At 37.1% G+C, this 24482-nt stretch overlaps 1 protein-coding gene across 1 annotated transcript in view; it reads right to left on the bottom strand.

Annotated features, from left to right (window-relative positions):
* The window catches only part of LOC133323030 (disco-interacting protein 2), a 103142-nt gene that overhangs the window by 3829 nt on the left and 74831 nt on the right, over positions 1–24482 (bottom strand). The window contains exons 6-10 of the mRNA XM_061531992.1: positions 10632–10736; positions 10200–10569; positions 9482–10142; positions 8998–9425; positions 8784–8932 (exon numbers count right to left, since the gene is read on the bottom strand). Coding sequence (XP_061387976.1) covers positions 8784–8932; positions 8998–9425; positions 9482–10142; positions 10200–10569; positions 10632–10736 — 1713 coding nt within the window. The remainder of the gene's footprint in view (positions 1–8783; positions 8933–8997; positions 9426–9481; positions 10143–10199; positions 10570–10631; positions 10737–24482) is intronic.

The raw sequence follows: 24482 nt of genomic DNA, 5'->3' as shown, positions 1-24482 counted from the left end.
CTCTGAAGCGACGATTGGTGAAATTTCTGAACTCTTGTCTCCGGGTATGTCCTCATTCACCGTGAAAAACGTTGAGCTATCAATTTGCTCGGCCAGCGCCATTACCTAGGACGGAATGCCATAACTCATGATGTGCATTGAAATCCCCTAGCACCAGACGGTTATTGCCTTCCAAATGATGATTAATATCAGGCAAATAACGCGGGGCACAGTTATTTAACGGCGGAATGTAAACGTTAAGCAACCCTACCTCGGCGGTACCACAGTTGACCGCTACCCCCGTACATTCCATGTTTGGGTCACTAGAGTCTAGCTCAAGTGATATAGGTCTGTACTGGACAGAATGGTGCAATACGAATGCTAATCCTCCACCTCTTGTACGAACCTTTCTAATCACGTTGTATCCGTCACAACTCTGAAGACTGCAGGTGTTGTTCAGCTTCGTTTCCTGGATCGCAGCGACCATAATACTTCTTCGACTCATAAAATCCACTATCTCATTGATTTTCCCTCGAAGTCCATCGCAGTTGAATTGGAGAAAGGATACGTTATCGGGAGTTGCGACAGCAATGTGCGGTCTTAGCGGCTGCGGCGCATGCTGCTGCGAGATTGCGGAGGAGTCACGTAAACCAAACACGACGACGATAATGACGTGGACCATGGTGATGACGACGACTCGCTGGGGACTGCATTGGCGCAGCATGAAGCAACGTAGTCCCTTTCGCTATACTCCTGTATCCGGCTAAGGCCGGAACAACTCCTGAAATGTACCCATTCTCTGCATCCGTTGCATCTCACCGAGATAGATCTGTGGTGGATGCTGTTGTGACAAACTGAGTAGAAGCATTGTTCGTGGTTTGTCTCAATACCGGCACGGACCAAAGAATCCGGAGCAAACATTCCGGGTAATGAAGCTCCCAAGTTGAAAAAATACACATTGTACTTGCTGGGTTGACAGCCCTTGGTCGGAAGTTGATTCCTCCGAGTCAATCCGGTACATAGAACCGGCCGTCGTGGGATTGGATCGATGTAGTTTTGTAGGGTGCACACGGAAATCGGATGCGCGTTAATGGCATATAGAATTTTCGGAAATTATTCGCGTTTTACGAGTTTTTGGGTACTTCAATGCAACGTATAGTACATCTTAGTCGTCAAATGAAATTTCGCAAAATATGCATGGATTGGAAGATCTGTAAACCCCTACAATGGTTAAAGCGTAAATAATTTCGGTGGCAGAAAATTTGTTAAAATTAAATTAAATTAAAAAAGAACATTTTGTAGTCATTTATACAAACTATTATTAAATAGAACATTGCTGTGACCATCCTGTTGAAGTTTTTCCTATTTGGATTTATTTGACTATTGTCACTGCTGATATCTCATTGTTACGGAAGCCGCTGTTTTTAAAACAATTGTTTTTGTTGGTTGCTGCTTCAGTTTTGTTTACATTCCTGGGAATCCACAGGTTTTTCAGTTGCTGTCAGTATTTGGTATTGTAGAGCTGTAAACTTGCAATTGTTGACAATGGCACCCAAGAAGAAGGTGCATTAATGTCCTAAGTGTGCACTTATGGTAACAGTGAACAGTATTGGATGTACTTCCTGTGATGATTTTTATCACATAGCTTGTTTGAAAATCACGAAGGAGCAACATTCGTTTTTATATAAGAATAAAAATTTTTCATACAAGTGCGCGAAATGCATTAATGTCAAAAATTTATCAACAGCTTCTTTTAATGAGTCCCTCGTAGAGGAGGTGGTAGTTCCTGAAGGAGTTAAGTCGGCCGTTTTGCCTGATATGCAATCGGAGCTAAGATTATGCTGCACGAAATTTAATTCAACACTCAAAAAGCAGCAAGAAATGTTTAAAGTGCAAATTCAAAATCAAGTCAAGGAATTTGAAACAAAGATGTGGAAATTTATTGAAGCTTTTCGTGCTGAGTATACAGTTAAAATTGAAAAGCTTGAGGATGACCTTAGGAATTGCTATGATGTGGTTAAACATATGGATGCGAACAGAGTCAGTGAGATGCGGGAACTGCAGATTAAATTCGATATTATGCGGAGAAGGCTTAACAGAGCTGATATTGTGATTAATGGTTTACCTAATGGATTGCGTGATTTGAGGCAACCAATTGTTAATATAGAGCGAAATTGGGGGTTGAACAAAGTCCAGTTGACATTCAGAATTGTTGCTACTTTCTCAAAGGCAAATCTGTACTGGTGAAATTCAACTCAATATATGTGCGAGATCTAATTATGGCAAAATATCATCGTTCGGATGGTTTGCGGCTTTATGATGGTACTGGTAGTGATGTGAATAGTCCAGTTTTTCTTAATGATCACCTAAATGCTGCTTCATCAAGGCTTATCTTTATCTGCCGAAAACTTAAGAAGTGTAACAAAATTATTAGATTCAGGCTTATTAGTGCAGACCAGCCTAAAGTTGAAGTTGAATTTTCTGGGGGAGCGTCTGATCTTCTTGATATCGATCGTTGTTTGCAGCTTCTTGATGAATGTGGAGTAGTTTTATCTCCTAATAATGTTTTGGGTAGATAGTATTCAGGGGTTTATTTTAATAATTTTTCTGCTTAGATGTTATATATATTTATTTTCCAATGAGCAATTGGCCAACCATTGTTAATGATAACAACTTTTTGTCTTCACAATTACGCAATTACAAGGAAAATTTAAATGTTGGGCATTTCAACTGCCAAAGTTTCTGTGTTAATCACACATCGTCACAAATTAATGAAGTTAGAGATATTTTAGATGGAAGTTTTTTAGATGTTGTAGGGGTAAGTGAAACGTGGCTCAAACCATTTATATCGTTGAATGTGGCTGATATTCCTGGATATATTTGCCATAGGAGTGATCGCCCCGAAGGTAGAGGTGGGGGTGTGGCAATATATTTATGAAATTTGAATTAAGGAAATCTGTTATAGTTAGAAATAGCTGTAGTAATTTAAGTCTCTCAGTAGTCCACAATTCTTTGCCAACACATTATGATATTGCGCATGATTCGACATCGCCCATTGATTATTTTCTGTTATCGTGTCCTGATCTTGTACAGTTTTCTAGTCAATTTCAGTGTCCAGGTATTTCTCATCTCTCGTTTATTTTTATGTCCCTAAGTGTCATTAATACGTCGCCGTCGCAATTTTATGAGTTCACTAATTATAGTGTCTTAGATCCAGAAACATTGCGCAACTCATTTTCGACGTTTGACTTCGCTGGTATGTATGCTTCTAATGATGTTGATTTCCAATTGTCTATTTTGTATAGCAGATTTAATCAAGTTCTTAGTTTGTGTCATGTGCGTAGATGTCGAAGCGTATTCTACCGTAAAGATGGCTGGTTTAATTCGCCGAATATAAAATATTTCCTATCATTGCGTGACTGTGCTACATAGATAATGCTTCACCTGAGAATTGGAGGACTTTCTGTAGGCATAGGAACAAAGCCAAGAAAGTCATACGTCAAGCTAAGACTTTAGCCCATAGTAATATGTTTAAAGGAAAAACTGGTAAAGATTTGTGGGCAGTATTAAATGGTTATGGTTTGGGGAAAACCAACGAGGTTGTTGATGAAAATGTGGATGCTCCTTATAATATGTTTTCAAATGCACAAGTGTCATCCTCTGAAGGTTTTACTGGATTTTTGGACGGAAACTTTGGTTTTCGCTCAGTTTCTTATGAAGAGGTGGTTGATGCATTCTCAGGTATAAAGTACAAGGCTGTGGGCTCTGATGGTTTTACTCTGAAATTTCTTCGTCTTGTTTTTCCGTATGTTGCTATTCATGTCATGCATTTAGTTAATACTATATTTGTGACATCGTCCTACCCGTCGTTGTGGAAAATTGGAAAAGTGATACCAATACGCAAAAATGGTGCGTCAGGTGGATTTAGGCCTATTTCAATAATGCCTATATTATCAAAGATTCTAGAGCGCTTAATTAAGCTCCAAATAATGGAGTTGGTTTCTTCCAATGGATTGCTCCATGATTGTCAAATGGGTTTTCGTAGGAATCGTAGCACTACTTCGCTGTTGGCAGGGTTAACTGATTCTATTAGAACCGAAGTTAGTGATCGTGCCTTGATATTGAAAAAGCATTTGATCGTCTGTGCCTTGATATTGAAAAAGCATTTGATCGTCTGGATCATAATTTACTTGTTAGGAAACTAAATTCTACATATGGTTTTTCGGGTAATGCTTCTAGGCTAATGTCTTCGTATTTATCTTCAAGATTTCAATATGTTTCGTCTAATGGATGTAGCTCTAGTTTATTACCAGTTTTGAGTAGTGTTTACTCTATACACGAATGATCTTTTTAATATGCTTTCCTCGGCTAATTGTAAGCCTTATGTGTTTGCTGACGACATCCAAATATTGTTTAAAAGTAGTTATGAGTTTCCTGAAGTATTACAAGCAGTTATTGATCATTCGACTTCAGTATTGAATCAGTGGATGGGTATCAATAAATTAGCTATTAGTTCAACTAAAACTATAGCCATTAAATTTGGGACAAGTTCAGCTATGCCTGTGTATGTTCGTATAAATAATGTTGATATTAAGGTTGTTGATCATGTTAAGTGTTTAGGTATTTGGCTTGACAAAGACCTGAATTTTGATATGCAAATTAATTCTGTCGTATCGAAAGTAAATTTTCTCTTAAGGAAGTTGTACAACGTTGAACTTTCCTTATCTTTGCAAATTAGGCGGCAATTGGCGCATGCATTAGTTATGCCAATTGTTTTATATTGTATTGAAGTTTACTCGGGAACATTGGTTGGAATTTGTAGAAAGGTTCATTTAGTCTTTAATCGTCTTATTCGTTTTGTTTATACACTAAAGGTTCGGGATCATGTGTCGTCATATGTTTCTGATTTTATTGGATGTTCATTTCAAGATTTCGTTGTCGGACGTTGTATTTTGCATTTTTATAAAGTAAATATATGCCGTGTTCCTATTTTCTTAATGGAACAATTTACTTTTTCAAAATCAACTAGAAACCCTCAGCTTATAGTTCCAAAACTAAAATCAATTTTAGAGCGATCTTTTTATGTTCGAGTAGCTAGGAAATTTAATACGTTACCACTTCATTTAAGAAGCTTTCATCTCTCACCTAGTGCTTACCGACATAGACTTTATACCTTTTTACGTACTAATGATTCATGGTAAAAGTTGTTTTTAAATTCCTTTGTGATTGTGTAATTGTGATTCTACCTTGTGATTTTAATTGAGTAGACCCCATCCTATATAATTACATTTTGTAAGATACCCTCTATTTATTTTTACCATAATTTTATATTCGAGGATTTTCGCGTTATTGTTTATTATAAGTGTAATTTTGAGATTTGTAGACTGGTAATTTCTTAAATGAGGTCTGCGGACTTTGAAATTAATGTGAAAAAATAAATTAAATTAAATGAATTGGAAGATAAACTTCAGTACTTCCTGGAAACCGCATTTTTTGAATTACGCGATTTAGACACAATTTAAAATGTATATTTCATAATATAGTTTTATTTTAAGATTTATTTCTACTTATAGAATCCCCAGATTTATCGGAAGGGTCTTGCTATAATCCGCTAGGTGTATACTTATATACAAAAAGTGATTATTTTTATATATGTAAACTTTTCGGCGAAATTCGGGTAAAATAGAAGAATAACCCCAACTTTTTTTTTCTGAAATTTCTTGTACAAAAATAAAAAAATAAATAGGATGAGATTATTTCTTCGAACCAAAATCCAAATATTTTTCCTCAATATCTTGTTTTTATACCCTTCACCACACTGTGGTACAGGGTATTATGTCTTTGTGCATATGTTTGTAACAGGCAAAAAGAAACGAGATAGACCCATGGTTCCTTTTGAGAATATGCATAGAATCACTTTCTGAGTCGATTTATGCATGTCCGTCCCTCCGTCTGTTGATGTTAAATTGTAAACAAAGTACAGGTCGCATTTATAATCCGATTTGGCTGAAATTTGGCACAGCTCATTTATTTGGCCCAAGGACTAACCCTATTGAAATTGGGAAAAATCGGTTCAGATTTAGATATAGCTCCCATATATATTTTTGTCCGATTTACGGACTTTAGTCCCTTAAAATCATTCGATTTGCACGAATTTCGGTATAGCGTACTGAATTAAGTATAAAATGATGTGTGCCAAGTTTTGAGAAAATCGGTTCAGATTTAGAAATAGCTCCCATATATAGTTTCGTCCGATTTAAGGTAAATGTGGCACCAAAGTCCCACTATATCTTTCGATTTGCATGAAATTTGGCACAGAGTACTGAATTAGGTCCAGAATGATGTGTGCCAAGTTTCGAGAAAATCGGTTCAGATTTAGATATAGCTCCCATATATAGTTTCGTCCGATTTAAGGTAAATGGAGCACCAAAGTCTCTGAAAATCTTTCGATTTGCACGAATTTTGGCATAGCGTACTAAATTAAGCCTAGAATGATGTGTGCAAGTTTCGAGAAAATCGGTTCAGATTTAGATATAGCTCCCATATATAGTTTCGTCCGATTTAAGGTAAATGTGGCACCAAAGTCCCTATATATCATTCGATTTGCATGAAATTTGGCACAGAGTACTGAATTAGGTCCAGAATGATGTGTGCCAAGCTTCGAGAAAATCGGTTCAGCTTTAGATATAGCTCCCATATATAGTTTCGTCCGATTTAAGGTAAATGGTGCACCAAAGTCCCTCTATATCTTTCGATTTGCATAAAATTTGGCACAGAGTACTGAATGAGGTCCAGAATGATGTGTGCTAAGTTTCGAAAAAATCGGTTCAGATTTAGATATAGCTCCCATATATAGTTTCGTCCGATTTAAGGTAAATGGGGCATCAAAGTCCCTCTATATCTTTCGATTTGCATGAAATTTGGCACAGAGTACTGAATTAGGTCCAGAATGATGTTTGCCAAGTTTCGAGAAAATCGGTTCAGATTTAGATATAGCTCCCATATATATTTTCGTCCGATTTAATGTAAACGGTGTCGTCCGATTTTACACAAAATTGACACAAACTTTTCACAACGTACTGGAGTTAGAATAACCTAGAAGTTGGTTTTAAATGCTTCACCACTGAGAGTCCAATAGGCACAACAATTTGTTCTACGTACTGAAGTTACTATAACATAACGTGTGGCAAGTTTAGTTCAAATCGGATTAGATTTTGATATAGCTTATATATATACGCTTATAATTGATTTTCATAATTTTGTCCCTGGTCCTTTAAAAATTCGACGTCTTTTAGGTTTCATTTTTTGGATATACCGAAAGTGGTGAAGGGTATCATATAGTCGGCCCCGTCCGACTTTACTGCTTTCCTTACTGGTTTTGTCGTTTGTGTTTTCAATAATCGATTTATTAGCGTAGCCTCCATATACCAGTAGGATATTTTGGACTTTTTATGCAACTTTTTCAACCAAATTGCATTAATTAAGTATTTTGTAATCTTATTGGGTATGAAATACATAAAACGATATTATGCTATTTTTATAAAATACTGATAAGAAATTAAATATATCAAACGTATTTAGTTTGATTATTTCTTATGTTAAAACCGCATTTGGGGTTCATTTTACGAAGTTTTCAAAATCTGATTTCACTTTTGTAAACGTGTTCAAAAATTATTGGATAAAGGGGACCTCCCCCATTCTCGGTTTGGTTGTTGTTTATTTGTTGTTGTAGCAGTTTATATGAATATATTTTTCCTGTTTAAATTCAATATGGTTCTGTCTCCAAATTAAGAAATGCAGCTACTTGCACTGGCTGCGACCACAGATCTTCAGGAGTCAGATGGGTAGATTTTGCTGGGCAATTGAATAAGTGCAGTGTGGTATAAGGTCCCGTACCACATGCTGGGCAGACATTCTGCACCTGGATATCAATCCGTGCCTAATACGAATTGAGACGGCTGCACCATCCTGAACGTAATTGGGCCAAAACTACTCCGGTTTGTCTGGGCAGCTGACGTGCTTCAGCTGGGTGGGGGTGAACTCAACGCTGCGGCTACTCCATCAGTATGAATGCTATTCAGACCTGTTCGATAGGCAACTTGATCTAGAGGCTCCCTTTTGTAACGTTGAACCTCTATCTAGATCATGCAGACCCTTCCTGACACGCCTGGGTGGGGGAGTCTTATCCACCATATGATGGTTGAAATGATTGTCCCTAAAGCACCCGAGCATGTTATGTTACACACGATTATAGTATAAAAATATTAAATATACCCTCCTTCCAATTTCATATTCTCATCTATCAGAATAAATGTTCCTTTCCGGGCTAAAGTCCACTAGTAGATTTTCATCGCATATTGTTATGTACCTGAACCTTTAAAATCAAAAATAATTATACGTTTCAATGATTAGAAGATAACAATAAACCAGTCTTTGAAGTATATACTGTAGCTGGTTTTCCATTCCGTCTCAAATGCATACATGATGCGGATTATGGCGCGAAAAAAATGACGGGTTGTCAGTTAACGTCGTTACGGAACGCCACAACTCATGGTATAGATTGAAATTATCCCGCATCCGATGGTTATTGCCTTCAAGAGTAAAACTAATATAAAGCAATTAACGCGGTTCAATGCACCTATACCTGTAGTCTTTCCTGCCTTAACACATTTATGTATAAACTTGTTAGAACAGCGTTAACTTTGTATTAGTATTGCAAATACAGAGCAAAGCATTTAACATCGTTCTATAATTTTAATTTTATTTTCCATTTCACTAAGGGTATTGCTTAAACCTAAACTTACCTGGATCTACAACAACTACGACTCCTACTATCAATTGGTGTTCCTCTAAGACTGTATTTGTGACCAGTGGCACCAGGTCGAGAGCTTCGGATTCGTTTCCATCCAACTCAACGACAACGACAAGTAAATTTGTCCAAGTGAATACCGCGCTGGGATATTATGTAAACAAAACGCATAAGAATATTATACAACAGTGTGGATATTTATAGCATACCATTCGGCAATCCTTTTGTGGCACCTCAAAACCGAATTTTCTATGTCAATTGGATGATAATTCATGCCGCGTAAAGCAATTACCTCATCAAGAGCACCAACGACATACACCGCGTCGTGCTGTTCCTGGTCTCCCTGCTCGCTTAGTGTTACTGAATTGCCAGAAGTATGAATAATGTTAGCATGGGAATGGTTCAATGAGTTAATGGAGTCATTATCACTGTCTCGACTTGCAATACTGGGAGTTGTTTCATCTAATACAGAAACGGATTGCGAACATTCTGTACGTCTTAAGAACCCCAAATACCCAGTTCTCGCATAAACTTCAGTAGTTGCACCGGTGACGAGTTTAGCATTGAAGTGGTCATTGTAGTCGGTTTCATCTCCATAAATTGTGTAATATCCATTTGCATTGTGGGAAGATTGCACCTATAAATTGTTTTATGATAACGAGAATTTTTTAATTTCTAGAACTGTATTCATACCCATATTTCTCCTAAATGTGAATCTCCACAATGACCCTTAGTTTCGGGATTTGCAATTATAACTTTAACACCTGGTAAAAGTTTCCCCGATTCTATTAGGCATAGTGAGTTGGGAGCACCTCGCTCAACAAGTGCAACTCTGTTGTTTCGAAGAGCCCTCAAATCCACATAAACTTGAGCGCTTTCCGCTGAACTCGCGCCTTGGACACAAATGGCAGGGTTAACTCTACATCCAAACGATGTCGAAACACACCTAGTATTCAAACCAAGAGCCTGGAATAATTTGCAGAATTGTTGAGTTAATTGAACTCTGGGTCTTTCTTCGGCAACAACCACGCATGTGCGCACACATCTTAGATCAATATTTCTTTGCTTTAATAAGGGAATTGAATTGCTTAAGGCTTTGGTACACAGTTCAATAACGCCATATGAACAAAATGTATCCCTGACTCTGTGCTGCGATAAGGTGGATAACCATAAACTTGGATTGGCCTCAACTTCGTATGGAGCGATTAAAATTGAGTGATGACCGCTATAAACTCCAATAAGCGTCCACATTGCAAATCCCAGTCCACAGTATGGATCTAAACATAAAGCCACATGTCTAGATGGATACAATTCACAAGCAAGCTTTAAACTGGCACAAATGCTTGAAAGGGAACTAAAGAAAAAGGGTTATGTTATGAAAAAAATATGTACTACCCATTTCAAACATTACCGATGATTTATGTTTACACCACTTAGTCTGCCGCATGTTGAGACGCTGAAGTCCAGATATGCTGTCGAATCTAATTGTGCATTGTAAATACTTGAAATTTTTCTCTTGGGATTTTCATCAATATCCAATATTGTTGGCCATGTCTTTGGATCTATAGAAGCAGCTGCCTCCCTGGATTTCAACAGTTTTATTATCGACTGGATAGACAATACAATGACACTCTTAGATACGTCAACAATCATACGCACAGTAGGCAGTGTCGTAATTAAATTTTGTGGATGTGGTGGTCGAATGGTAATTGGTATAGCTCCTAAATAAAGGCAACCGTAAAATGCACATAATAAATCCAATCCGGGAGGAAATATTAATGCTGAAATAAAAAAATGTTGTTAAAAATTATTTACCTTACTTGGTTTTCCAAGGTAAACTTACCAACGTGATCATTGGGCTCGATTTTTCCTTTTTCCTGCAATAAAGCGGCAATTTTTTCAGCGCGCTTATGTAATTCTGAGCACGTTAGAGTTTTCGCAATAGATCCTGCAACATAAAAATGTAACATTTTAATTATTCTACATTTCAGTACATATTATAGGTTTTTGTATATAATTTATTTATTTTTTGTTACAATGTATAGTAACTCAAATTTTTTTGTGCTTCAAATGCTTTCAGCTGTCTGTTAAAGTAAAAAGGTTTAATGAAATAAATCTTAAGAAAAATCTGCGAAAATTTGCAAAATGTATTTTGAAGTATATCAGCATTTCTAGATATTTTCTTTGGAACTTTTAAGAATTCATCACATTGTAGTTATTTTTGGTAATATTTTGGGCTAAAAATGACATATAATCTTTTTAAACAATTGTTAATTATGGAAAACCCTCAGAATATGTCCATCCAATTGATTGCCTGAAATGAACCTTGACATAAGCAATTGGGTGGTATGAAATAAGTCCACAAACACAAAACAAAAACATCTATAATTGGGGACTTATTTCATTATTTGGGGACTTATTTCATTTTAAAATTAAATACTAACGATCTAATAACCATTAACATAGGCAATAATAGTACGTTTACATTTAACCGGATTTTGTTAACCCAGTGGGTTTCAATTTTCGATTCCTTTGCTTCAAATAAATCCTCAAATAAATCCTGATTCAAATAAATCCTGATTCAAATAAATCCTCATAATGTAGGTTAACCCGGCAAAAAGTTCTAATGTATATGTCGTTTAAGCCTACCTTTGTTAACAGAATTAGAAAGGAGGTATTAGATATAACAATATGTTCAGCAAACTTAATAGATGAGGTCCAGGAATGGAGAGTCTCAAAAGAGTACTCCTTTTCTGACCACAAATATATTATGTTCAAAATCCAACGGCTTCCACCGAAACCCATAGTCAAGGAGAGTTTAGGGCAACCGAATTATGAGTGCCTAGACACGAATGACATAGACAGGAACGACAACCAATTAAAGGAAGTAATTATAAAGGTTTTCGAAGAAAATTGTCCTGGATGACAGGGGAAAGAGGCCCGAAGGCTTTACAACAGAGCACACCGAAAAAATTCTACAGTTTTCTGGGACAACTTGTAGAGGCGCATGTAGATTTTGAGAATTTATAAATTTATTATGGCACCCTCATTGCTATATTGATTTGTTTTTTTTTTTACTTCTCTCTTCTTTACTGCTCCATCTATACATTATAATGCTGTAATACTATAATGGACCAGAGAGATCTTAGTTAATATACCGCTAATCGTGATCTAACGTTGATCCCATTTAGCCAGCCTGGATCCGACGCCCCTTGTAGGTCAGAGGAAGCGCGTCGGGTTCCGAACCGGAAGACCCGGGTTCGAATCATAGCGAGGACAACATTTTTTCTGATTTTTTTTTTGTTTTGTTAGATTTGATTTTTTTACGTTTTTAAATTTTTTTAAATATTTTATTATGAACATATCACCAAATTTACTATAATATGATCTTTTCCCTATCTTTTGAGTGCTGGTGTGTGCAACAACCAAACAGCATATATGCTACGTAATTGTGGTGAAAGCTTTCTTTCATTTGCGTATGTGTTTAGTTTACGATATGGCTTTATACGTATTTAAACATTAGAATTGAGTGTTTTGTACATGTATTTGTACTAGAAAGTAGCCATATTGGATTTTTATTTATTTGAGGAGTATTGGTAATTCAGCCGTATTTATATGGATTTAGCCGAGGTTACAAAAGGGTGTAACCGGGAAGACATTTTGAGCATTTGGTTCTGATTGTGAAGCGGTGTATACTTTCATTGGCAAAAATTTTTAAGTTTGTTACATAACCTGCCAAAATTATAAGAAAAAAAGAAAAATTCTAGATCTTGTTTTTTTAAAGTATTTCCGAATACAAAATTTTAATTTCTGGCGTGGACTACTTTTACGCCTTATCAATTTCTGATTTTTTTTAAAAAGTTTCCATGGAATTCATCAGACCCATAAATTTGCGTTAGCCAAATTTAGTTTTGGAAACAATTTTGGCTATTATCTTTTGCCTTCCTTGGAGCCCTAGTGTTTTCCTGCAGTATTGCATATATTGTATGTGATTTCTATTGATATTTGCATTCCCCTTGGTTCTGGTTTTCTGATGCCCTTCATGCCCATAAGCCGTAACACCACACCTTTACCAACATCATCGGCAGCATATTTTAGTTGGTTCGAGTAGTAGAGATCTGTCGGTTGTGTGTTGAAAAAAAGGAAAAAAATTGATAAAAAATCAGATTCTGCAGAATAAAGAAATCAGTTAAAATCCAGTGTCTCCAGAAAATCAGCTAAAAAAATTATTATTAGAAATTAATTATTTGTTCAGTAAATATGTGATTTTTTATGCCAATTATTGCTGAACTTTAAGAAAAAAAAAACAAATTAACATAAAAGAAATCAGTCGGAAACATTCGAAATTGAAACATGAGCAACATCAATTTGTGTGAAAACAGAACTGAAGGTATTTAAAAAAAAACAGAGAGAGAAAACCTCTGAAAACAAATCAATGATTTGAGAGAAGATAAAAATCGGAGTATAAAAAAAGAGGAAAAAAAATATTAAAAAGAAGAAATATATATAATTATTAAAAAAAAAAATCATATAAACAAAATTTATAACCAAGAAATTATTATGAAGAATATCATCAAAGTAAGTCCAAATCTCTTATACTATTAGCAAGCAACCACCAACCAGTTGATAGCTTGGAACTAAGAAGTAAGCGGATTAACCGTTATCGCTCTTAGAATCCACATATCAATTGTAAACAAAAATAAATATTCTGTAAATTATTCCTTTTAAACAAAAAATTTATTCTTTTTTGTCGTTTCATGTTTAAAAGAATTTATATTGCTTTTAATTTAAAGGTTATTGATGTTGGTGTTTGTTTGCCTTTGTTTCCTCTGTTAGATTATACGGATGTTGGTTTTGTTTATGTTAGTGCTCGTTTAACATAAAACTCGCTGTTACGATCATCTAGCGATGTTAACTCTGCTAATGAGAGTATACAGTTTGGAAAGCACTGCTTCCCCTACAAATTTAGTTAGCAATATTTTGCTTTTGTTTGAATGTTTTTTTATAAATAAATCCAACAACGTATATCTATTGAAGTATTTCTTTTTATAAATTTTGCTTTATATGATATAATTTTTTTTAAATAACTTCGATTATACATTAATGCATTTAAACCGTCAACGAATATGCAGAAGTTATTGACCGTGTGTGCGTGTGTTTGCATGAAAGCAACACTTGTATAGGTCAATGAACTGCACAGCTGATCTTCTGTTGAAGAAAAGGAAATTGAGAAAGAAAACACACAAACATACATAAAAAGATTAACCTGTTAACAAATTGATGGTGATATTTATGTTTCAATTCGAATGATGTCGATATTAAAATATGTTTTTGATATTTTTAATTAATTTTTAATAATTTTTTTAAATAATTTTTAATCAATATTATTTTCTTTTGTGTACCAATATAATTTTTTTATTGCTATTAGTTTTTTTTAAGTAGATTTTGTTGAAGAATATTCTGCATTCTACTTTTAGTTAACGATTCAGGTTATTTCAATTAGCATAATGAATTTTTTTGTTTTGGAAATAACTTTATTTACAAAAATATATTTAATAATTTGAAATTTCTTATAATTAAAAAAATTAGTTGTTAAATTAAGACGGAATTTTTCTTTAATAAATTTTTGGTTTTGTTAACCATGGTCTAAATTGAATTTCAAATTTGAATTTTAAAGGGTTCGGTTAGGTGAAGTTAGGTAATTTAAATATGGGTCTATCATATAAACTTTTACGATTCGTTGTTGGTTGGATCAATATGGTAGACAGGATGGGAGGGCTGACCATGCACCTACAGCTTTGCATGGCTTAAACAAACTATGTTGGAAACACTCTTCTTCTTCCTTCTCATGATTTCCACCTGGACTATAGGTTCCCTTCTATCCCTTTCTAGTCTTCTATCTATTTTCTTTCTTTTATCTACTTCGTATAATAAATTCATGCACGCATTATAAAATTAACTGGTAGTTGGCATAATTAATGGATGAATTTGACAAGAACCTACCCTAACGACGAGCAATAAGGCTGGTGAATTATGCGTGCCAAGTCAAACGATTCATTCCAAATCATCTTCATGTAATATAATACAATATTAACCCGTTGCACACTACAAACTTCCGCGATAATCGGAAAGAATACAATATATTGACAAGAACCGCCAACGCACCTCCTGGAAGCTGTTCTGCGAAAAGGTAGATAGTATCAACGACGTTTCAAAAATCAAGAAGTTTCTATCCAAGACCCACACCCAACCCGAAACTATGGTAGATAGGATAGAAACAATCGAAACACTAAGGTTGGAGACAATATTATATATACATCCAATAGACATCCAAATAAAATATGAATATTTAATTATGTAGGTTCCTATTTTCCACGATTTCAATAGAATGCCAATTTTATCATATGCCTTTGTAAAATCTAAGGATATTACTGATAAATTTTACAATGTGTCAAAAATGTTGATATATAAATTTAGTAGTCCATATTTTAGTTCATTAGGCATTATAGAAATCATTCTGTAGTTAATGCTATCTTCTCCAGAAATTTACCATTCAGTGTTGTTAATACCGAATTTAGTTCTATTAATGAAATTGGTTCTTCTATACTTCCGAATACCTAATAAAATGTAATCGCCAGTGGGTCTAGAATTAATTTTGTTTTGTACCGTTGGGAAGTTATTATTAGAATATTCTTTCGACCAAAAGTGTTGGCTATCGTTAATTTTTATACAATGAATTTCTCTATTGAACCGCCGTATATTTTTTCATATTTTGGATACTTGCAGATGTTTACATTTAAGGGGACCCCCCCATTCTCGGGGTCAAAAAATTTTTTGATTTAATTCGAATCTACACTAATTCAAGAATGTCCCCACAAAATTTCAAGTGAAAATCTCAAGAACTCTTGAAGATATATATATATATATATATACAGCATCAAGTGATGGCTAAAGGGCTTCTCAAACTTTAAACGCGTGTTTCTCTTTTGCGAATGGCGGGCACGATAACTCAAAAACTAATGACCCAATCGATTACAAATTTTTACACGTTTCTCTGTGAGTGTATGAACTAGGATAAAGCCAATCGGTGAAGATCTTTCTTATTTTTTAACTTGGGTTTTGGTCAAAAATCGGCGATTTTCCAAAAATATTTTTCGAAAGGTCCGCCATTTTGTAAATTTTAGAGCGAAGTCAATAATCCTAGTTCATACGAGAGCCAGACATGTACTCTTTCTAACACCGTTGGAATTTTCGGATTCCGATGTTCCAGTGAAGAGTTATCATGCCGCCATCAAAAATAAGGACTTTTCTTTAATCACAAAAAACAACAAGAAGACAACAACAAAAAATTTTTGTAAATTATTGTTCTTCCTTTTTAAATCTCCAAATATATATGTGCAAAGTTACAAACCTTAACAAGTTTTGGTATTCATTTAAAATCTTAAAAATAAAAAATCGAGAATGGGGGGTTTGGTTCCTTAAATGCATTTTATCTGCTGTAATATTCTTGTTGAATTTATTTCACATTTTATTTCGTTGCTTTTTTAATCTTTCTAGATTATTGTTCCACCAAGAAACATTCTGATGCGTAACTTTGCTAAAAAAGAGTCGATGGAGGTAATAAAGTTTGCCTTGCCTGTGCACATACATGATAATTTAATCCATAGACGCCGAGACTAGTATATACACCAGAGAATGGCATTGATCACAAATATTAGTTTGGGGGAAAATATAATGTCTATAAAATCGGAGAAATTATCAAAGTTGACCGGCATGTTAGCAGTTGTAACATCGCCCAGGAGCTAAAAATCAACCATTAACCTGTTTTAAACCATTTACACAAAGCTGGATTCAAAAAGAAGCTCAATATTTGGGTGCCACACCAATTAACAGAAAAAAATATAATGGATAGAATAAAAAAATAAAAATAATATAACTTCATTACTATTAAATTATTGCGTATATATTAAATGTATTGCATATTAAAAAAATAATCTTTATTTCTAAACAAGTCTTCTATATTTTTAATTTGTTTATTTTCCCAAGGACGAACGCTATTGAAATGGAGAACATCGGTTAAGATTTAAATATAGCTCCTATATATATTTTCATCCGATTTTATCTAAATGGTGCACCAAACACGCAATATTTGACCGATTGAGCAAAATTTTGCACAGCGTACTGAATAAGACCTACTTTAATGTCCGTAAATTTTTGTTGAAATCGGTTCAGATGTAGATATAGCTCCCATAAATCGTTTAGTTCGATTTTAAATAATTGTGCGCCAATACCCAGTCTGCCATATATAATTTCGTCTGATTTTAAGTAAATGATTCACGAAGGAACCAAACTATATCCGATAGGAACATAACGTACTGAAATTAGTATAACCTAACCTATGACAATTATCGTTGAAATCGGTTTATATTTGGATATATGTTCCGTATATATTTTCGTCCGATTTTAAGTAAATGGTGCACCAAACTCATAATGTTTGCCAGATAGACATGAAATTTTGCACAACCTACAAAATTGAGCATAGAATGACGTAATTGCGTTTTGTAGAAGTTCATATATTTCCCACCGACTGTTAAACATTTGCTTGAAATTGATTTACATAATTTTTTCCCATTGTAATAAACAAATGTCATGTTTATGGATTAATATAGGTCGGTTCCCTAGGGGAGTTGCCAATCTCCTACTAGGCGCGTCTTCCCGGGTGGCGGATGAAAAGGGGGTCTCCATGATGTGCAGAGAAAAACTGACCTAGGCCTCCTAGATCAACTTTTCTCTGTACTTCGTGTGGAAACCTTGGGGATCTTCGGATCCCCCGTGGACCAAAATGGATCGGGGTAGTGCCCTTAAATAAATTAACTACTATGGGAAAAAGAAGCAAAAAGAATAAAGTTACGGTGCAGGGAGTTAATAACCCAGTACCGGCGGCAATCGTTGGTCACACGCCACGTGTCGTCGAGATCAAGCGATTGTGATCCGGCTGTTCTAGGTGTGGATGCCTTGGCACCTACAGCTGTACCTGCTACAAGCGCACCAATTCCAAACCAAAACGTTGACGAACCGGCTACTCCTTTGGCAAACGAGCATGTAAAGACTGATGAAAATCAGTCTTTGGCTGAAAGGACTGTAGTTCTGGGAGGGGACGACCTACATGGGACTCTACGCGCTATCCGCGATAGTCTAGAGGAACAAAGCAAGGAACTCTTCGACCAGTTAGACAGACTGGTACCGGAAGAGCAATGTGGGGACACGCTTCCGGATTATTAAATCTTACCATAACTGATGATGAGCTGGACACCACGGTGATACCATGTAAGAATGCACAGGAAAAGGCAATTAAGAGTATCTCAAAGCAAAATGTCACCCATGAGGGTGATCAACGTGCGGAGGGCTCTGTCTCAAAGCCCGATTCTGCGCCTAACGACAAGAGTGAGGCAAAAGCCCTGGCTGGACCCAAAAGTGGTCGAAACAGGAAGAAGGGGAAGTCAGTAAAGGAACCATCGTCTCCTGGGGGAGCAGATGTCGCCCCACAGAATAAATCTGTGAAGCGCATCCGCTCTTCAGAAGGTCCGCAACCCTCACCCAAGAAGACGGTCCTTCTACCTCTTACGCGGCTTGCTTTGGACAACAAACTGCGGAGAAACGACCAAGTACGGAGAAGTCTTCAACCTCCTCTGGAAAGGCGACCTCCAAGGTTCGTAGTCAACGACAGCGTAAGCCGTATGATAGACCAACTAAGGTAGCCACTGAAGAAGACCTTCTTGTGGCGATCATAGACAAAGCTGATCATCAGGGCAGAATCAGTGAGAGTCATTGGTTGCTATTTGAAGGAGCCCTTCGGTCGGCTATCGTCTGTGGGACGGACCAAGGGGATCGACAGTTTGGTAGTGCCTTCATGCAGAAGGGTGCCAAAGTCATTAACTGTTTAAACAAGGAATCCAAGGATTTCCTTTTGGAAACCGTTAGTGGTTTTGGCGGGCTCTGGGAAGGAGCAAACCTTGCAGCGGTCTCCCTAGCGGAAATCCCAACAAGACGGATCCTTTCAGCCTGGGTTCCCCCACCTTCTGTGGACAAGGAGCTCCTGCTGAATATGCTGGCGCTACAAAACCCCAGCCTCACTACATCGAGCTGGACTGTGGTCAGTCTAACTCCCTGTAGCGAGGATGGTGGTATGGTGGCGAGAGTTGAGGGGAAACTGAACTTCGGTTCAGGATGGGTTCGGTTTCGACTGAACACATCCACCGAAACTCAGTAGGAGTGGGGAAGCGGCATAGGCTGCGCATAATGCAGATCAATCTGCATCATTGCAAGGCCGCAGCCGCCGAACTACTCCTGTCCCTCACGAACTCGGAAGTGGACATTGCCTTAGTTCAGGAGCCATATATTTATACTAAAGAATGCCAACTTTGACATTTTCGCCGCGTCCATGGGGCACAAGGTGAGATCATGTATAGTAGGTAAGAAGAGCTTAAATCTAATCCTTCTATCTAATTACAGCAATGGTGAGATGTGCACTGTAAGGCTGGAGCATACGACGGGGAAGGCCACCCTGCTCTCCTCAGTCTATATGCCCTTTGAGGAGATGGATCCACCAGGCACCTGTGTACGGAAAATGCTCGATGAAATGACGAGCCCCTGCAATGTTATCTTGGGATTCGACGCAAATGCTCACCATTTTCATTGGGGTAGCAAGGACACAAACAAACGAGGCTCCGTTTTCGAATTTATTTTATCCCATAATTTACGCATATGTAATAGGGGTAGTGATCCGACTTTTAAAGTTAGGGATAGAGAGGAGGTCATTGACTTAATCCTCTCAAATCTAGACGACTCTGTCATCAGAAATTGGGGGGTATCTGATAAATGTTCCTTCTCGGATCATTTAAAGATTCTCTTTGAGTACTCTTTTGACGGAGGTAGACAACAGCCTTATCGGAATCCAAGGAGAACAAACTGGAAGAAATTCACGGAGCTAACGAACTCCCAGCTGACTCTTAGCACAAACTTAGGAACAGCTGTGGAACTCAATGCGGCCGTGAAAAAATCTTACGGATGTTCTCCTTGGTTGCCATAAGGAATCCTGTCCGCTCACATACCCCGGGAAGAAATCTCGGCCAATGTGGTGGAACAAGGAACTTGGCGAGCTCAGGACCAGACGATTGTATAACAGGGCGCATAAGTCTAAACTCGACACTGATTGGAACTCCTATAGAGCTAGTTTCAATAAATACAAGAGTGAGATAAAACGCGCGAAGAAAAAGTCATGGGTAAATTTCTGTGAGTCGATAGAAGGAGTCAACGACGCTGCTAGGTTTCGAAAACTACTATCCAAGGACCCGAAGTTCATCGGTAGTATTAAGAGACTCATTTTCCAGGTTGCAAAGACATGAGTACCATCGACGGTGAACGTGATGACACTCAGCCTTTTGCCACTCCGGATCTGGATCTCATTAGCAAGGTGGTTAACAGAAATAAGATACGATGGGCGGTCAACACATTCAAGCCGTATAAATCGCCAGGACCAGTTCGTATTCTACCGGTGATGCTTCAATATGCCTCGCCAAGTATATATATGATCCTTGAGAAGATCTATACTGCGTGTTTGACTCTCTCGTATGTTCCGGATCTATGGAACGAGGTAAAGGTTACTTACATTCCCAAAGCAGGGAAACCAAGCCACTCTGCACCAAAAGACTATAGACCCATTAGCCTATCATCCTTTCGCCTCAAGACTCTCGAAAGACTGATCGTCCTGGAGATTAGGAGTCGTATAGACACCACCTCTCTTAGCAACTCACAACACGCATACATAAAGGGCAAGTCTGTGGAATCTGCACTGCACGAAGTGGTAGGCTATATTGAGGGGAACATGGAAAATTCAAATTTTACGTATTTCTTAGATATAGAGGGAGCCTTTAACAACGTTAAACTTGAATCCATAAACCACTCACTTAAAGAAGTTGGCATTCCTGATACCCTGACATATTGGATAGATAAAATGCTTAACAGCAGAGTTATAAATTCAAGTGTGGGGGATACAAAAATCAGGAAAACGGTAACTAGAGGCACACCTCAAGGAGGAGTGCTTTCGCCGTTACTATGGCTACTGGTAATTAATATTATATCGAGGGAATTGGACGGGAAAGGTATCAAAGTTGTAGCTTACGCGGACGACGTGGTGATATTGATTTTCGGAAAATTACCGTCTACAATCTCGGAGCTTATGCATAGAGCCTTACTGACGCTGTCACGCTGGGACAAGGCAAATGGTCTTGGTGTAAATCCAACGAAGACGGAACTGGTAATGTTCACTAGGAAGCGTAAGCTCGGCGTTTTTGCTCCACCAACACTGGATGGAGTGCAACTTCACCTCGGCACAATCCTGGACTGTCAATAGGGGTAGTGATCCGATTTTTAAAGTTAGGGATAGAGAGGAGGTCATTGACTTAACCCTCTCCAATCTCGACGACTCCGTCATCTACGATGGAAAAGGAACGTTGAGGAGCGGGCGAAGAGAGGAATGATTGCACTCTATGCATGCAAGAACTCCATTGGGAAACGCTGGGGGCTAAAACCATCGACTATACACTGGCTGTATAACACTGTGGTAAAGCCCATCTTGTCCTATGGTTCTCTTGTTTGGCGGAACTGTCTGAGTCTAAAGTCGACATCCAGTAAATTAGACAAGGTACAAAGAGCCGCCGGGATTTTATTTACAGGGTCCAGAAGGAGTACGCCACAAGCAGCTTTGAACTCAATGCTGTACTTCAAGCCTCTGGGCCTCAGCATTAAGTGTCAGGCTGCGCGTAGAGCCCTAAGGCTGCATGAACAAAAACTCTGGCGGAACTGTACCTTTGGGCATGGTAGTGTTCTGAATGAACCAGCTATATTGGACCAACGCGCTAAACTAAGCGACTATATATCACCAATCCTTAGATTTGACGATGTAGATGTCGTTATTCCTAGTAGAGAAGACTGGAAACGAAATAACCCTCCTCTGGACGGTCTGGCCTTCTATACAGACGGATCCAAGATGGAAGAAGGTACTGGGGCAGGCGTCTACTGTGAAAGGTTAGGCCTTGAGTTATCCTACAAGGTGGATTGCAATTGTAGTGTTTTCCAAGCTGAAATATTCGCGATCTGGAAGGCATCGGAATTGATAAAAAATTTGGATGCTGAGGTCGTTGAACCGGTGACTATCTTTGTGGATAGTCAAGCGGCTCTTAAAGCCATCAAATCTTGTTACATCAAATCCGAAGCCGTCCTCAAGTGTAGAGCAGCTCTGGAAGAACTTAACCATAGCTATCGGTTGTGTTGGGTACCAGGACATTGTGACATCTTGGGTAATGAAAGAGCGGACGAACTAGCTAGACGAGGATCTCAATCCAACGATCTAGAAACTGATGACTCAATCAAACCACCCATATGTCTTTTCTATAGGAATTTTGAGGCATTCTTTGACAAATGGCCTGTGAAATTTGGCACAACGAACCTAGGTGCAACGTGTCAAGATCCATTTGGCCGACTCTGTCTACCAAAAGAACGCACTCACTGTTGAACCTGAGCAAAGCTGAAGTTAAATTGTTGACAGGAATCATCACTGGTCACTGCAACATCAGGGCTTTTACTAGTAAATGGGATCTTGATGCAATTGATTACTGTAGACTCTGTGTTGACGAGGAGGAAACGGAGACAATTGAGCATCTCCTGTGTCATTGCCCAGCCCTGGCTTACAGGCGGCACAGACTAATAGGTGCTCATTTTCTACCGAGTCTCAGTTTCTTCTCAACAACCGAACCTGCTCTAATCTACAGCATAATTATAAACATAAAGTGACCATCGACCTTCATTCTTCGTTAAACAATTGTACACAATCATCCTGGCAACCCATTTGTTTCACAATATGAATGTAGTCTTTTGAAAGATTTATTTGCTTCTCGAAATATTGTACATAAAGTTTGGATGTTCTAAAGAATGAGCAAATTTCAAAAATTGTTGAAAATATATTTCGAATTTCTAGCAGCTGAATTTAAACTTAATTTTAAAATATATAAAGAACAATGAATGAATGAAAGAACAGAAATGAATTTTGACTTAATAATGGTCTGTACTCCATTATAATTGCCTGACATGTTAAATGCGCAGTCATATCCTTGACCTTTTAAAAATGTTGGATTCAAACTCAAACTGATTATTGTGCTTATTATGACGAAAATTCTCCTCCAGTTAATGCTTCTAATTCCACGTAGCAACGGAAATATTCTTTGACTTTTTTAAATGAATGCATCACTTTTCAATTCTTAAACAATAGACTTCTGGATGTATCCTCCCCAACTTTTTCTAAGTTTACGTCTAACGACAGTATTCAAGGATTTTTACTTCCCCTCAAGGCACTTTAACTGTTGTTCATTCAATACATCTGAAGCGTGTTTGTCCGTAACATGTTCTATATATTTTAAAACATATTTCATTATAGATATAAAGTCCTGAGGCCTCATTATCTCATTTTTGTGGAATTCCTTTTTTCGTGAGTGGTAAGCATTCAATAGCATATTTCCAATTTGTAAGATGAAGATGCCGACTTTACAAAAATCAACTTTTGCTAAATTAGAATATGCTATACCCGGAATCCGGGCCGGGTATAATTAAAATTAAAAAAAAGTCAATTCGAACACTTTTGCACGTATAAGAAAAAATGGGTTTAGTCTATTTTTTATATTGAGATTTATAAAGGTTTGCGTTTGATTTGTCAAGTAGTATTAATTCTGTTTGTGGCTTTGTGCCCTTAAGGGGACCCCCCCCATTCTCGGTGTCAAAATTTTTGTTGATATAATTCGTATTAATTTCAAGTGAAAATCTCAAGAAGTCTTGAAGATATATCCGATTTATTGTATCAACATTAAGTGACGGCTAAAGGGCTTCTCAAACTTTAAACGCGTTTTACTCTAAACATTTTTTTGTGAATGGCGGGCACGATAACTCAAAAACCAATAATCCAATCGGATCCAAATTTTGCAGCGTTTCTCTGAGAGTGTATAGCTCTCGTATGAACTAGGATAAAGCCAATCGGTGAAGATCTTCCTTATTTTTTAACATGGTTTTTGGTAAAAAATCGGCGATTTTCCAAAAAAAAATTTTCAAAGGTCCACCATTTTGTTAATTTTAGAGCGAAGTCAATAATCCTAGTTCATACGAGAGCCAGACATGTCCTCTTTCTGACACAGTTGGAATTTTCGGATTCCGATGTTCCAGTGAGGAGTTATCATGCCCGCCATCGAAAATGTGGACTTTTCTTTGCACCCAAAAAACAACAACAAAACAACAACAACAAATTTTTGTAAATTATTTTTCTTCCTTTTTAAATCTTCAAATATATATGTGCCAAGTTACAAACCTTAACAAGCATTGGTATTCATTTACCAGCCCATTTAAAATCTTAAAAATAAAAAATCGAGAATGGGGGGGGGGGGGGGGGGTTCCCTTAAAAATGATATAATATATAACGTAATATGTTTTGTAGACTTTTCTAGAAAACCAAGATTTTTAGTAGAACCTAAAACGGACTTAAACCACTTTCAAAATAAACGAATCGTATGTTTCAATTGAAAAGTGTTTCAAGCGATCTGAAATTCATATTTCTTTACTTTATGTTTAAATATCTTCGGATGAAAAATCAAAT

Source organism: Musca vetustissima, unplaced genomic scaffold, assembly GCF_032173495.1.
Source record: "Musca vetustissima isolate MV318-11 ecotype Yass unplaced genomic scaffold, APGP_CSIRO_Mvet_v1 utg6662, whole genome shotgun sequence".
NCBI classification, from domain to species: Eukaryota; Metazoa; Arthropoda; class Insecta; order Diptera; family Muscidae; genus Musca; species Musca vetustissima.
The sequence above is the reverse complement of the archived record's forward strand: the minus strand, read 5'-3'. Positions and strand labels throughout refer to the sequence as shown.